The following is a 17,788-nucleotide window of genomic DNA, read 5'->3' on the forward strand; positions in this document are numbered from 1 at the left end:
AATATATTTTATTTATTTCTATGTGGTGCTGTGGATCGAATCCAGGGCCTCGCACATGCTAGGCAAGTGCTCTAATGCTGAGCCACAACCCCACCCTGGAAAACACATAATTAGGTAAATCAGAATCAGCAATCTTGTTTGGACTGCTAAGTAAAGTAGGTCATAACATAACATTCAGGCCATAGCCTGAATAAATTCCACTTATATATAAGATAAATATATCTCCAAAGACAAAAACTCTTAAATTTGGTTGGATATCTCATACATGTATTAACTCAGGTTATAAATTCAACCTGGGTGACAGTAAATTTTCATGATCAGAGAATTCTAACTCCATAAAAAAAAAAAAAGTATATTGAATTTACGGCATGTTTAAAAATTGTTAAAAAAAACTTATTAAGTAAAAAGGCCTATAGCTGTATACAAATACAGGACAAAAGCTATAACATTTACTTTGTATATCAGAAAGACACCTGCATTACTTTTACCTAGTGAGCAGTTGCTTTGCATTCTCCCATCTGTTGAACAACGTAACATGGTACCAACAACACGGCCTCCGACAACAATAACTCGCACATCCCGTCCATGAGACTCTTTAACATACTTCTGGAACAGGTATGGAGCTTCATGACGAATAAGATGGCTTAGATCAGCCAAATGATGTTTATCTCGAGCCAAGAAAACAGCTTTACCTGTGATTTAAAAAGAATAATATATACACATAAGTCAAACTGTGGGCAGTTAATATCTACTACCTGCACATTCTTGAGTACCAATCAAAACTAATTACAGCTGGGCATGATAGTGCTTGTCTATAATCTCAGGGACCTGGGAGGCTAAGGCAGGAGGACCACAAGTCTGAGGCCAGCATCAGCAACTTCGTGAGATCCTGTCACAAAATAAAATAAAGAGCTGGGGATATAGCTCAGTGGCAAAGTGTCCCTGGGTTCAATTCTTGGTATAAAGAAAAAAAGGAAATAAAAAATTACACTTTTTAAAGTTCTCCTTGTTAGAATGTAATTTAATTATAATTAATGAGATAATACAAGAATGTTTAAGGACAAAGCTAATAATCTTCTTCTACCATTCCCTCAACCTCCATACTTTATGGTAAACTAGAACTCATTTTGGCAAATGCTGAAAGGTAAAAATCCAGAGATTAGCCAATAATGCTAGTATCATTTATTAACAAAACTTTTCCCTCTGAGTTAGAAGTATAAGTGTCATATACTATTGTATAATATTAATACTGTATTAGTATGGAGTAACAGCATGGTATTATACATGTCAACTTATTTCTAAATTCATTAGTCTGTTCTACTCCTATTTTTGTGCCAATCAAAGTAGCTCTTTTTAAATGTAATTATAAATTCCTTTCTTGGGGGACAAAACCCATGTCCCTTCTGATTCAGTCAACAGTTCCAGCTAAACTGATCCAGCCATCCCAGTCAAAGCACTAAATTTGTACTGTCCTCATGTTTATAAATCATTTTATGCCTTAAACATTCTTCCCTTAACTTGAAGTCATTACATATTTTCACAGACTCTTATAAAAAGACTTATAGTTTGCCTTAAATATCCAAGAATTTAAACTTATAAATTGGGAGGGAGATGATTTAAGTTAGAGATCTAAGGTGTTCAAATTTTTAAGAAGGAAGATAAAAGTAATTAATTTGAGGCTTACTATGAATGTGCATGTAAAACATCTAGAACAACTCTAAACAGAAACAGCTTCTAGTTAAACTTATATTGCAATAACCACCTAGAAGTGTGACATGTCATGTACCTATCAATTTCTCTTTATTCTTCAGCATTCTGTTACAAAAATCACCCTTACTAATTTTCAAAAATAATTTAAAAATTCTGTATCATGTCAAGAACTTATACAATACCTCTATGACCCCGTGTATTCTTCACTACCATTGGGAACTCCAGTACTTCTGCTTCATCAATCATTTTAGCAAAATTTTCATGGCCACCTGGTTTAGGCAAAAAAAAAAAGAAAGAAAGAAATCTAAGAACAACAGAAGTATTTTGTGAACAGTTTTATGGAGGCCAAAAATAAATAGTTCAGGAAGGTAGAAAGTAAGAGTCTGTATGGAGCTAATGTTTTCTTGCAGGACACAAGTAAGTTGAAAGTATTACCCAGTTATCAGTTTTAAAAAACTACTCCTTGTAAAACAGGTAATAGCTTTCTTAAACTGTACATATTCTGATATCCAACCTAAAGAAAAAGTGTCTTTCAGTTAAAAATAATATCATTTTTTATATTTTTAATATTGTAACCCTCTACCACACAAATAACCAAAGCCACAAGATTTAATATATACATTCCTTCCTCAGATTAAGAAACTAAACAACGAAGGCTGGATAAGGTGTAGCTCAGTGGTAGAATACTAACTAGGCCCTGTACTCAATCACCAATACTGGGGCGGGGGGGGGGGCACTGAACACTGAGTTGGTTAACAAAAGATTTATTCAGGGTTGAGGAGATACTGCATGCATGTATACACCTACAGATGCAGGCATACATACCTCTCTTAATTATCAAACACACAGCTTATTTATTGTTATGCTGTGATTAATAAGAGTTCATTCTACACTGAGGCACTCAGAATCCATGGGTTGTCTTGTTTCTTACTTGTCTTTATTGCCCAGGAACAAATGATACAACAGCAAGATTAGAGCATAAATAGAATGTAGCTAGTAAAAACTCAGCATGATTACAGAGGGAAATCAAGCCATGAAAAAGTTAATTTGCAGTTTAGAGAAATTAAAATAATTCAGCCAACAAATTTTAATCCATCAATATTAGAGTTGATGGATTTGATTAACCTTTTTCTTCTTTCTATTCTCATAAAAACCAGAATCCAAGCTAATATACCAAAAGTATCAGGAAGACAGAATTCCCATTGATCCACTTTTTTTTTTTTTTTTTTTTTTTTAAAATAAAGGCTGGAAGTATTGATTACAGTTAGAGAACTTGCCTAGCATCCATCAGGCTCTGGGTTTGATTCCTAACCCTGAATTAAAGAAAGTTGCGGGAGGGTGGGGGGGAGTACCTCCAAGTATTCAACTAGAGATTTATTTAGAGAAATGTCTGTGGAAAATACTGTACTGATCTTTTCCAAACTAGAAAAACTGGAAGGGCAAGAAATACTTTAGCATAATATTGTTCACAGCACTGCTACTCAAAGTATGGTCTTGTAACCTGTGCGTGTTTATGACTTGTTATTGACATATGATAAACACAAACAGAGTAAACACTAACTAGAAGCTTTAAAGCAACTGTGGTGATATTTTTATTGTATTTTACAGGAGTATTAATCCTTAGCAAATGGATCTTTAAAAAAAAAAAAGATTCTGAAACTACAGATAGTTTCAGAAACACTGTTTTAAAGCACTTAAGATATTTTCTTTAAAAATATATTTATGAAGTTATGAAAATTATAATGACAATAAGAAATCACACAAATATTATCTTTTACCTCAAACTTTGGCTTTCCGTTTACTTTTATGATAGTTAATTAGAACAGAGTCAAACTCACTTAAGCATTGTCTCTAGCAGTTTCCGCACAACAGTATTATTGAAGGTCACCACAAAGAATTTTACCAAAAAATTTTGCTAACCTCATTCTACCTCATACTGTGAAACTAATCTGAAGACATAACTCAAAATTCTTAATACTGAAAGTCACTCTCTTAAGAAGCTTCTTCATGTTCACAAATCTACAATATAAATTAATATGGATCTCAAAATTATCAGTGCTTTGAACACTTAGGACATATACTCTTACTAATGGCCTCACCATAAGAGAAAGTATCTGGGAGAGGAACACCGTGGCCAGCTAATTCTTGAAATGTCCAGAACTTATTAACACAGTTAAGGATGGCTTGGGGTCGGTTCATCAATCGGCATCCCATCTTCTCTAGATGGCGCAAAACAGTGATGTCACTATCACTTTGTACCCAAGGGGTTGGAACTCTTACAACCACCACTTGGGGGTAGGCAGAGATTAGTTCTCCATTGATCCGCAGACCTAAAATACAGGAATGAAACCAAAATCTTTAGAAAGGAATAGATAATAAAACAGAGGAATAGTTATACACAAAAACTTAGATCACAAAATTAAATGTACTATGTTGTTAATATTGGGTTGGGAGAGAGACACATTCCTTTGTAAGAGAAAAGAAAATTCCTATAGGTTAACTAAATCATATATATGCCAACAATGATTACTACACTGCCATTAAAAAGAATGTCATGTCATGAATATCACACATACATACACCCAGAGACATACACCTACCCCTCAATGTTTCTGTCCTAACTTTACTATAAGTGTTACCTCAATTACTATGTCTAAAAGCTAATTAAAGCCAAAGAACTAAAGTCAGCATACTATAATGATACATACATACCCATGTTTACAGCAGCATAATTCACAACAGCCAAACTACGGAACCGGCCTAGGTGCCCATCAACAGATGAATAAATAAAGAAAATGTGGTATATATACACAATGGAGTTTTATTCAACCATAAAAAAATGAAATTATATCATTTGTGGGAAAAATGGATGGAACCTGAGAATATTTCATGAACATAAGTGAAACCCAGAAAGTCAGGGGTCATGTTTTCTCTCACATGTGGAAATCAGGAAAAGGGGAAAAAAAGGGTAGAGGGTGATCTCATAAAAAGTGAAGGGAGATTGGTAGAGAAGAGAGGAGAGAAGAGAAAAGGGAAATAACGGAGAATGATACTGGCCAAATTATATTGTTCTACCGTGTGCATGTACGAATATACAATAACAAATCCCCAAATAATGTACAACTGTAATGCACCAATGAAAATATGGAAAAGCCATCAAAATGGCGATATTACCAAAAGTTCTCTATAGGTTTAATGCAATGCCAATCAAAATCCCAACGGCATTTCTTGTAGAAATAGAGAAAGCAATCATGAAATTCATATGGAAAAATAAAAGACCCAGAATAGCAAAAACAATGCTAAGCAGGAAGTGTGAATTAGGTGGTATAGTGATACCAGACTTCAAACTATACTACAGAGCAATAGTAACAAAAACAGCATGGTACTGGTACCAAAACAGGTGGGTGGACCAATGGTACAGAATAGAGGACACAGAAACCAACCCACAAAACTACAACTTTCTTATATTTGATAAAGGGGCTAAAAGCATGCAATGGAGGAAGGATAGCATCTTCAACAAATGGTGCTGGGAAAACTGGAAATCCACATGCATCAAAAGAGAAATCCCTTTCTCTCGCCATGCATAAAAGTTAACTCAAAATGGATCAAGGAGCTTGATATCAAATCAGAGACACGGCGTCTGACAGAAGAAAAAGTTGGCTATGATCTACATACTGTGGGGTCAGGTTCCAAATTCCTCAATAGGACACCCATAGCCCAAGAGTTAATAACAAGAATCAACAAATGGGACTTACTTAAACTAAAAAGTTTTTTCTCAGCAAAAGAAACAATAAGAGAGGTAAATAGGGAGCCTACATCCTGGGAACAAATCTTTACTCCTCACACTTCAGATAGAGCCCTAATATCCAGAGTATACAAAGAACTCAAAAAATTAGACAATAAGATAACAAATAACCCAATCAACAAATGGGCCAAGGACCTGAACAGACACTTCTCAGAGGAGGACATACAATCAATCAACAAGTACATGAAAAAATGCTCACCATCGCTAGCAGTCAGAGAAATACAAATCAAAACCACCCTAAGATACCATCTCACTCCAGTAAGATTGGCAGCCATTATGAAGTCAAACAACAACAAGTGCTGGCGAGGATGTGGGGAAAAGGGTACACTTGTTCATTGTTGGTGGGACTGCAAATTGGTGCAGCCAATTTGGAAAGCAGTATGGAGATTTCTTGGAAAGCTGGGAATGGAACCACCATTTGACTCAGCTATTCCCCTTCTTGGTCTATTCCCTAAAGACTTAAAAAGAGCATGCTATAGGGACACTGCTACATCGATGTTCATAGCAGCACAATTCACAATAGCAAGACTGTGGAACCAACCTAGATACCCTTCAATAGACGAATGGATAAAAAAAATGTGGCATTTATACACAATGGAGTATTACTCTGCATTAAAAAATGACAAAATCATAGAATTTGGAGGGAAATGGATGGCATTAGAGCAGATTATGCTAAGTGAAGCCAGCCAATCCCTAAAAAACAAATGCCAAATGATATAAGGAGAGTAACTAAGAACAGAGTAGGGACGAAGAGCATGAGAAGAAGATTAACATTAAACAGGGATGAGAGGTGGGAGGGAAAGGGAGAAAGAAGGGAAATTGCAATGAAATGGAAGGAGACCCTCAGGGTTATATAAAATTACATACAAGGAAGTAAGGAGAAAGGGAAAAATAATACAAGGAGGAGAAATGAATTACAGTAGAGGGGGTAGAGAGAGAAGAGGGGAGGGGAGGAGAGGGGAGGGGAGGGGGGTAGTAGAGGATAGGAAAGGCAGCAGAATACAACAGACACTAGTGTGGCAATATGTAAATCAATGGAAGTGTAACCGATGTGATTCTGCAATCTGTATACAGGGTAAAAATGGGAGTTCATAACCCACTTGAATCAAAGTGTGAAATATGATACATCAAGAACTATGTAATGTTTTGAACAACCAACAATAAAAAATATGGAAAAGCGAATAATAAAAATTAATTATTTATATATCTGTTTCTCCTCACAAAATCTTGAGAACAAGGACCTTATTTGTCTCATTTATTAATCCATCCTGAGCATTTAGAAAAGAATATCAATACATAATAATTGCTTAATGTTTATTCAATGAACTGTCCTTCAGTAAGGGATTGATCATAGGTTACTTCTATAAAATGTAATTCAATTCAGCCCACTTAAAAAATGAATGCTATATATGCATTGACATAGAAAGAGGTCTCTGATAGACTTCTAAAGTAATTTGTATAAAAATATAAAACCTGAATGTTTTAAAAAGTATATGTTTTCTATATACTTAAGACTACAGTAGAGAAAATACATCAGTAACTCTAAATACTTACAGAATTGGATGGGAGGTGAATACATTTGAAATTTTTGTATGAGTGCTTTAAAAATAAATATATATAAAATTTTAAAGTCAAAGTAGGTTTTAAGGAGTAACTTATGAATACCTTGTTCCTGTATTATTTGGAGCCTCCCTAAATAGAAGTATTAGATAAAAGCTCAAGGATCTTCTCAATTTATATGCCTCAACTATAATTTTATTAAGTAAGATACTGCTATTAGGGTAAGTTGATAAGTAAGCAAGATCACATATTATGAGATAAAGAGTTTTTATTTTTTTATTTTTTATTTTTTAAAGAGAGAGGGGAGAGAGAGAGAGAGAGAGAGAGAGAGAGAGAGAGAGAGAGAGAGAGAAACTTTTGATATTTATTTTTCAGTTTTTGGCGGACACAACATCTTTGTTTGTATGTGGTGCTGAGGATCGAACCCGGGCTGCATTCATACCAGGCGTGCGCGTGCTACCGCTTGAGCCACATCCCCAGCCCCACGAGTTTTTAATTAAGAGAGTGTGCTGGACATTTCCTGTTTACAGAACACACCATCCCTATCTTTCACCCCTCCCATCTATGGCAGGATCTTAGAAGCACTTCCCATATACCACATGACAGCAGAATTCTATTATGAGAATCCACCAATGACATGACCCTCATATAACATTTTGATGGTGAAAGAAAATTAGAAATTAAAGTTTGCCAGAGGCTTCCCAACATTCCCCTCAAACATCCACTCTGCTATTATAGGTAACTTGAGATCATGGTCAGCAGACTTCTACAATCCTATACTTACTCATTTCTTAAGCTTTACCAAGGGCTTGACTAAGATAGGAAAATCTAAAGAGTATTTTTTTAAAAAACTGGGGAAAAGAACACATACTACCATTGAGAATTAAAGTTTGGAGACAAAGATAGAAAAGGGGAAAGTTGAGGGCTAAGGGATATAGTTAGCTCAGTGGTAGAACATTTGCCTAGCATGTATGAAGTCCTAGGTTCAATAACCAGTACTACATAAAAAGAAAGGAAAGGAAAAACTCAGCTTGATTAAAGCACATCTGTAATCATGACAACTTGGGAGGCTACATCAGGAGGATTGCAATTTAGCAAGACCCTTTCCCAAATTAAAACAAAGAGCTGGGGATGTAGTTCAGAGCCCTGGGGTTCAATTTGCAACACTCCCCATGCCCCCCCCCAAAAGGGATATGAAACGAGAATAGAATAATTCCTGTCACTAGAATAAACTGTCCATCTGCTACCACCAGAAAATGGGGGTGATTCTACTAAAATCAGAATCAGATTTATATCGTACACCAAGTCTATAGATATTATTGAGAAAATGAAGAAACTCAATGCCTCCTTTAACATTGAGTTTGAACTGAACACTGCTATTTTAGGTAAGCAAAAGGTGGTCCAAGACTGGAGACAGAGTGTGAATCAAAAAGGCAAAGTGACATCTTCTAGTATCATGTGCTACAGATCTCTTAGGTTTTTCTAGCAAAGACTACTCTTTGATGTACAGCTCACAAACTGAAATAAAAAGAATGGCTGACATTTCTTAGATCCATGTTATTCAGAATATAAATGTATACAAATGTGTAAACAACTTTACCTACCATTTCATTACACTTGCTCTAAAAACACATATTCCAAATGATAATACTCAATTTTGTTTTCAACACCACTCCCACTCATTCATTCATTTGTTCATTTATTCATTTATCATAATACTGGGAGTTGAACCATGCATGCCAGGCAAATGCTCTACCACTGAACTAGTCCCCAACCCCTTATATTGTCTTTAAATTAAGACCTTAAACATTAATTTGTCAAACTGTTCATCTAGTTTGTAAACTTAAAACCGAGAGCAAGATTTCAACATGAATATTTTGGATATAAATATTAGATTAAGTGTATGAGCAAGCATTAACAGCCAATGAAGAGTTAACCTTAGAACAGCACTGGGATAACAGGACGTATTTGTTCCTTTTTACTTTTTAAGATAAAAAAATGTATTACTTATTAAAAGGTCACTGCTATTGTCAAGGCAGAGTGAGGATATTATGAGCCAATCTCTAATTTGAAAGATTCCTTAGGCTATTAACAATCTTCTTCCCCATAATTAAGTGGGAAGTTCCTCAAAGCCTACCCAGAACTTCTGCTCTTTGAAAGTAGAGTTTGACTATACTATTAATAGTAAACCCTAGTGCTTATTTCTCAGGAAAGACAGACAGACAACTCATAGGCTTCTTGCTGAATGGCATTTATATTCTTCCATCCTCTAGAGTTCTGAAAGATTTTTCAGGATTTCTGGAATCTTTCAAATGTTTATGGAATTCTAAGAATGTTAATAGAAATGTCAAGTGAAGGTACTGTTTTATATACCACTAAAAACACTCATAATCTTTGTTGCAAGGACACAGAAGACAGCATTGAGGTGCTCTGACCAGCTAAATTTGAGATGCTCTGACCATCGGGGGAAAAAAAAAATACACCAGGCACAGTGATACATACCTGTAATCCCAGTAGTTCTGTTGGTTGAGGCAGGAGGATCCCAAGTTCAAGACTAGCCTCAGCAACTTAGCAAGGCACTGAGCAATTTAGTGAGAGCCTTACTCAAAAAAACAAAACAAAACAAAACAAAACAGGCTGGGGATGGGTTTGGTGTTTAAGGGCTACTGGGTTCAATCCTTGGTACCAAAATAAGTAGATAGACAGAAAGATTAATTTAAAGCCAAAACTAGTAACAGTAATTTTTTTTAAAAGTTCATGAATCTATAATTATATGAAGAAAGAGCAAGCTGGGTGCGGTGGTGCACACCTATAATCGCAGCAGCTAGGGAAGTTGAGGCAGGAGGAGTTCAAAGCCAGCCTCAGCAACTTAGCAAGGCTGTAAGCAACTCAGTGAGACCCTGTCTCTAAATAAATACAAAAAAGGGCTGGGGATGTGGCTCAGTGGTTAAGAGCCCCTGAGTTTAATCATTGGTACCAAAAAAAAAAAAAAGTGGGGGAGGGGGCTTAAAAAAAGAATTTCACTTGTTATCACTATTATATAACTATGAACTGGTAATGTGAGAAAACTACAATTATCCTACCATTTTTGAAGAACATTATCAATATGGGAATTACCTTTAAATACAAATGCCAACTAATAAATCAATAATAGTGGCACAAACTTTCATTTTGTATTTCTGGGTCTTATATATAAGAAGTACACACCATTACCTATGAAGTAAATTTTGCCCAAAATGTGCAACTTAGATATAATCATATAAATATATAGAAAATGTCATGAGGCAGATATCAAAAAGAAATGATCAGATAAATCTAGAATGTGATAAAACTCTTCTCACCACCTTTAAACAATGTGATTCCAGAAATAAAGATGGCGAGGTTGTTCTACATTTAAGGCTATGTAGACATTACATTCAAATGAATTTATTAATGTTACCAGAGCCAATCTGAAAAGACTAACTTAAAAAGATATGTTGAGTTTAACTAAGAAATCTGACTCTAGAGCCTACATGTATTAGACTACTATATACATTATATATATAATATATATATTAAACAGTCAATTTTCTTAGGTATGCTAATAATATATAGGATTATGTGTTGATGCCCTTATTTTCTGGATACATTAAAGTATTTAGGGGTAAAATGAAAATGAGATGCTATTTAATCTGAAATGTTAGTTCCTTTAAAAACTGTATTATGCATATGAATGCAAACCTATTATGAGAGAGAGAGAGAGAGAGAGAGAAAGATGGAAGAAGGTTTTTTAATAAAAAGCTGGGTTGAAGGAAAAGAAATCAAGACATTATATCAAATTCCTGAGTATTCTACAAAGAAAACTGATGCTGGATCATTCTCATTTCAAAATTTCTGGTATTTGATACAGTTTTTCTACTTTCTTTTTTTTAATGGTTTCTTTTCTTCTATCTCACCAATACCAAAAGCTCTATCTATTTCCCCCCACGGCTCCATTTCTCTTGCCATTTACATATCAAGTGTCTTGACAATGACAAAAAAAGTATTTACCACACTAAATTAAAAAAGAAAAAGAAAAAAGAGCCTTAGGGACGTGGCTCATGCCTGTAATCACAGCAGCTTGGGAGGTGGAGGCAAGAGGATCTTGAAAGTTCAAAGCTAGGCTCAGTAACTTAGTGAAGCCCTAAGCAACTCAGTGAGACCCTGTCTGAATAAAATATAAAAAGGGCTGGGGATGTGGCTCAGTAATTGAGTGCCCCCTGAGTTCAATCCCTGGTACCCACACCCACCCTCCAAAAATAGATATAAAAAGAAAAAAAAAAAATCAGATAATTCTAAACATTTTAAGGTATTCAGGGCATTATGAATCTCTTTTCTAATTAATCTGTTTGAGTATTAACTAATAAAAGATTTCAGCAAATGAATACAGGTCATATAGTAATACAGAACTAACACATAACATAAACGTTAATTTATCTTCATGTACATCTAACATATCAGAGATGTCCCCTTGTGCTTTTTAAAAAAATTTTATTTGTTCTTTTTATTTATATCTAACAGGAGAATGTATTTTGACATCTTTATGCTTTTTTTTTTAATCACTGGTTTGTGCCCCTACTTCAATCCAATCAGGTTCCAAATTAATTTTTAAGAAAACATAATTATCTAAATTTTAAAAAGAACAGATCAACTGGTAATATGAAAACGGTACCAAGAATTAGGTAACTCAATAGTGACACAAAGCATTAACTCATATTAATTTTCAAGCATCAAAAACAAGTATAAGAATATGCTTATAATGTAAGAATGTGACTTTCATATCTGCTTAGCGGCTTCCTAACAAGATATGTTTGCTTCCTGAAATAATTTCCCTCTTTAACACCTCAGCAATACTTCTTCTCCCCTCCAATATCTTAATATGCCCCAGGCAGGAACAAAATTTTTATCTTTGAAGGTATGGTCTCTTGGAAATGATGTGAAACCAACAAAATTCCTTACCCAGATCCCTTGTTCAAGGGAACAGAAACAAAAAGACTATTCACTCCTCATTATCACTGAGCACTGCTGCATTGCAGCCAAGAGCTATGGTTTAAAGTGAGAAGAGATAAGAGAAAGGGGAAAACAAAAAGCAGGCAAAGAAGCAATCAGATTAAGGATGCTCTGTTTTTTTCAAAGTACCCTTTAAAATAGATGGGCTCAGTGGTGCACTTCTGAAGTCACTTAAGCTGACTCAAAATAAAGCAGCTACCCTCCCCACCATCCCCAGTACAAAATAATAATAGTAATAATAATAATAATAACAATAATAATAATAAGGGCTGGGGAAGTGGCTCAAGTGGTAGCGCACCCGCCTGGCATGCGTGTGGCCCAGGTTCGATCCTCAGCACCACATACAAATAAAGATGTTGTGTCCGCCGAAAACTGAAAAATAAATATTTTTTAAAAATAATAATAATAATAATAATAAAGAAAAAGGGTCTGTGGTCAACATAACCAACTGTATCCTAATAGTTGGCAAAGGGGGTAAGACACATCAAATAGAATTGTAATGCTAAAATAATGTGATTCAATCTATTGTTAAATTTTGTGAATGCTTACATTCAAGCTCTGCAATTCAATTTTCTCTTCAGCTTTTCTACACCTAGACAGTGAAATAAAAATCACTCAGGAAATGGAAAATGTAATGAAACTGATAAACCAAAAAGATAAACCTTAGGGATTCAATCAGTCTTTTATTCACTCAAATAGATTTGCTGAGTACCTGCTTTATTCGGGTACTGAATCTTGGGGTTAAGGTCCTACCTCTACCTAGGAAGTTTTAAGGGCGACAGCAGAGGAAAAATACATATAGAGTACTTAATACATGATTAGCGCATAGTAAGCTCTTTATAATAGTTATTAAGTACTCTTAGCTCACACAGTGGGTTGATATATGTTGATGGCCTGTTACTATCACTACTACTATAACTAGAAAACTTGTTTCTTTATGGCTTTTGCCCTCTAGCCTTAAACTTATCTGGCTTATTTAATTTTTAATGCATAAAAGATACAATAGTAGAAATGAGACTTCTACTTCACTTAGAATGAAATCTTCCTAATATGGTTTGGATTTTAAGTTAAAAATACTATATCCAGGGATAGGGATGGAGCTAAATGACAGAGCTTCTGCCTAGCACACATGAGATCCTGGGTTCAATCTCTAGCAGTAGAGAAGGTTGGGAGGGACCAGATCCTTTAAAATACTCTATCCAATACTCAGAGAGGGATGTGGCTAAAGTCACAAATTCCTTAGAGGTCAGCCTGGGCAATTTATTGAGACTATAAAGTCTCAAAAAAGCAAGGAGTTGTGGATAGAGCTCACTGGTAGTAGGTCCCTGGGTACCACTCCACTCCAAATACTGTAACAAATGTGCCTCACTCTTCACTCTCTACCCTCTCTACTGGGTATATCATCAAAGCCAGGGTGTACTCACTGAACTCACTGGGAGAAAGTGCACCTAAAGCCAATGTGCATTCCCAAAACCCACCCCTATTCCAAACAGACAAGAAAACTAGCTCCATTTTTGTTTATTTCTGGTCCCCAACACCACCCCAGTGACCCAGCTTGACTTTCCAGAGCTCCATCACTCTTTCCAGGTTGGGGCCCCAATAAAGGATTTGTCTTTTCATTCATTTAAAAGTAAACAAGAAAACTACATCTAAACTAATAATTGCATTTTATTGTATTTTCTTCTATCATAAAATAATATTCTATGTAGAAACAATAAAGAAAAGCTATATAGAAGATAAGTAAACAAGTGTTTAAGTCACTGATAATAAAACCAGCCATAAAAATTTACTTCATTCTTCTAGCAACAAACTAGGAGAGAAAGGATACAAAGCTTTTTAATTTTTTTTTTTAAAGAGAGAGGAGAGAGAGAGAGAATTTTTTAAAAATATTTATTTATTTTAGTTATTGGCAGACACAACATCTTTGTTTGTATGTGGTGCTGAGGATCGAACCCGGGCCACACGCATGCCAGGTGAAGTGCGCTACCGCTTAAGCCACATCCCTAGCCCGAAGCTTTTTAATGCAATGAAGAAAAGTCTGCCTCTGCCCAATTTTGAAAAGAAATAAATTCTTTTTAAAAGTGGCTCCTAGTTAAAATCAAATGTTTTCATTAATCTATTTTTTTTTTCAATCAAGAATAGTTTAAAGGGGCTGGGGATGTGGCTCAAGCAGTAGTGTGCTCGCCTGGCATGCGTGTGGCCCGGATTCGATCCTCAGCACCACATACAAAGATGTTGTGTCCGCCAAAAAATAAATAAATATTAAAAAATTCTCTCTCTCTCTCTCTCTCTCTCTCTCTCTCTTTTTCTTAAAAAAAAAAGAATAGTTTAAACTTCATTATCTAAAGCTTTCAAATAAAGCCATAAACAGAAACATATGGACTAATGAACAATAAAGAAGGGGAAATATAAAACTTTGAATCCTGAACTTTTTGAAGAAAACTGTTTAGAAAATATAATATTAAGGTTACCCTCCCACATTGCATTTAAACCTCAAATACTCAGGAATAATAATGAGGGAAAAGCAAAGGCAAAAAACAAGAAATAGGTAGATAATATTGCAATATATTCTCTGGCATGTAAACAATGGCTCCACCATTCAACTCCAATCTCTGCCCTTATTAACAGGTTAATAAATAGTTAGGACAGTCAGACCTAACTACATAATTGTAAAGCCCAAGCTCTTTTTACAATGTCATACAATTTCACCCTAAAATCCCTAGCTGTGCTAATTATCTAAGCAGCATATAATAGCTGGGAGACTCCTTTTAGCAGGAATATTTTCTAACGACGGTACCTGCAGTCAAGAATTTAAAGATCTGAACTCCTCATTCATGCTCTACTTTCTCTCTAATGTTATTTAGAAGCCCATTCTAGCCTCTTAACTCCAAATTCTTCACAATCTTACAAAGTATTCTTTGTCAATAGCTACCAAGTTCCCCTGATCCTTGCCCTCAACAAGTCCAAGTGAATAAAGATAATTTTCCAATTATCAGTTTCACTTCAAGTAACATGAGTTTTTAAATTCTCATACTGAAATAAGAAAAGTGATCCTTATTGCTTTTTGCTCTACATATACCAGGTAAACAATATTCTAATGGTCTACTGTCTGTGATCTGTTCTCTAACACGGGAGGCTGAGATAGGATGATTTCAAGTTCAAGGCCAGCCTCAGCAACTTAGCAATATCCTGTCTCAAAAGAAAATGTAAAAAGGCTGGAGATCTAGACCAGTAGTAAAGTGCCTCTGCCTAGTACTCCCCACCCCACCCACACCCCCCCAAAAAAAGGGAAAACCAGGCTTAGAAAAAAAGTCAATTTTTGGAATCTAGGAAACAACCTAGAGTCTCATCAAGGTATTGTACCAAAATGATTAAATTCCATTTTCCTCTTGTTCTTGAGTCAAACTGCTCATATTCAAAGGGTAAGAGACATAATGACAAACTCTGATGGCTCAGTTTGGTTATAAAAGCAGAGGACCTTGAATAACTACATAATCAACACTGTACAATAATAGAAATAGGAATTTCTCAAAAGAAAGTGCATTTGCTATTAGTAAAGCAAAAAAATGGGAAAAGAGGGGTTGATCAAAGAGGCACTGGTCATTGGAGGAATGATGAAGAAATATTATATCAGAGGCCCAAAACTGAACAAATAATTTTATGCATATGAGTGTACTAGTTTTCATATATCTATAACATTTTATGGGATTATTCTTATAACAATGCCTTCAATGGACAGGGACAAGAGATACTACATGTCTTGTTACATTTCATCACTATCTCATCCCACATCATTACTAAGGGAACTATTTTGACATGATGCATAAGGACCTGCTTATTTTACAAGAATATAACATTTACTTCAATTTGTATAGTAACTTTTATTCATACAGCTAGACCCAATGTTTAATATTCAATACCACATAAAAAAAAACACAACTACCACCATTTCCAAGAGCCATCTGATCCCTAAAATCTGAAAGAAATTAAACATCAGGGTCACAAAATACCAAATACCAATATTTTCCTGAACTACTTTGGAAAAGGACAGACAATCACTCTGATATAGGCATGGTCACTTAGTCCTGGTAGAGAAGATAAGGTTTCATTCCAGTACCTCACCCAAGAACTAATAACTAAAAGGCAGACTGATTTAGTATGCAGACTATAATCAAATCTCCCTGGTACTCTGTTAACAGAAGGAGCTTAAAAAAAAAAAAAAAAAAAGACCTAAGTACCTAAAAAAGAAGACATTACTTCCTGATAATTTAAGATATAAAAGCTTTCTCCTTTAAATATGTTTTTAGCATTTCAGAAAAGAGAAAATGTATATGTCTAACACCATACCTTGTATATAATAGGTAATCTCAAACCATTTCTTCTCAATTAACTCAGAGAAAACTTCCAAGTAGATTTTAGTGATAACTGAGTTCTCAATAACAATAATCTCAAATAGCTAATAAATAACTGAATCAATAAATACCACATAGAAAATCTAATGACTTTAAATTAAGGAAGAAACCATAGTATTTTCCTGTTAAAAATACATAATTTGAAATGAAAACTAAAACATTAAAATAAGAGAATATATATAAAAGCAAAATGGAATCTTCTTGCAAAACAATTTTAAAAAAGAGAGAGAGAGAGAGAGAGAGACTCTCGTTTCCAGACTCAATGGCATTGAAGTTTTAAAATGAGAAAAGGAGATTGTAAACTGTTATAGATACGACAAGAATTTTGGAAAGTATAAAGCTGAGTTGTTCTCTTTCCTCAAAGAAGATTGACAGTCCATAAAAAGGTTGATGGCTCAAGTATAAAATCACAGTCACACTGGGCATGGTGGCACACACCTGTAATTTCAACAGCTTGGAAGGCTGAGGCAGGAGAATAATGAGTTCAAAGACAGCCTCAGCAACTTAGCAAGGACCTAATAAGCAACTTAGGGAAATTCCCCCCTCCAAAAAAAAAGCTGGGGACATGGCTTAGTGATTAAGCACCCCTGGGTTGTTCAATCCCTAGTACAAAAAAAAAAAAAAAAAAAAAAAAACCAAACAAACAAAACCACAATAACAGGCTAACTTGTAAATTGACATAATCACTTTTATGTATGATAAATTACATAGACAGGTGTTAACATATGCATAAAATTTTAAGACTTAAATAATTAAACAAGTCTACTATAATCAAGTATAATGTCTTCCTTTTCCATGATCTTTTGCAAATTTCTGAAAGCAATGTGGATTTTGCAGGCTACAGAGTAATAAGAAAATTTTACTTTAAATCAAATCAGGAAACTACATGAGAAATAACAAATAATCAGTTCAAGCTTTCTATTTATTTTCTCTATTATGGAATACTTCAAACAAAATATTGCAAACAGTGTGATAAATCCAAGTTATTATTACCATTTTCAACTATTATCAGAACACAACCAACCTTGTTTTCACTATATGCCTAAAACTTCCCCCAACCACAAATAATCTGGGTCTACAAAACAAGACATAATTTAGTTCATTCTTGTCTCAACATTTTTTCTCCTTTTCCCAAAAGGTCATGAATCTTTTCTTCAATTATAGTTTAAACTTGCATTATTTATTTCTGCAAAAATTATATTTATACACTGTCCTCCCCCCCTAGATAATGGTATCATCATATCCCTTTTCCCAATTTACTAATTTCTCTTAG

General features: G+C 34.8%; 1 protein-coding gene across 5 annotated transcripts in view; it reads right to left on the minus strand.

Moving 5' to 3' along the window:
- Rimklb (ribosomal modification protein rimK like family member B) overlaps nucleotides 1-17,788 on the minus strand; it is a 77,729-nt gene that overhangs the window by 7,222 nt on the left and 52,719 nt on the right. For all 5 annotated transcript variants that reach the window (XM_078015281.1, XM_021720864.3, XM_078015279.1 and 2 more), the window contains exons 3-5: nucleotides 3,810-4,040; nucleotides 1,893-1,979; nucleotides 489-692 (exon numbers count right to left, since the gene is read on the minus strand). In XM_078015281.1, the coding sequence (XP_077871407.1) occupies nucleotides 489-692; nucleotides 1,893-1,979; nucleotides 3,810-4,040 (522 nt within the window). The remainder of the gene's footprint in view (nucleotides 1-488; nucleotides 693-1,892; nucleotides 1,980-3,809; nucleotides 4,041-17,788) is intronic.

Source organism: Ictidomys tridecemlineatus, chromosome 6 (genome assembly GCF_052094955.1).
Source record: "Ictidomys tridecemlineatus isolate mIctTri1 chromosome 6, mIctTri1.hap1, whole genome shotgun sequence".
In the NCBI taxonomy this organism is placed as follows: domain Eukaryota; kingdom Metazoa; phylum Chordata; class Mammalia; order Rodentia; family Sciuridae; genus Ictidomys; species Ictidomys tridecemlineatus.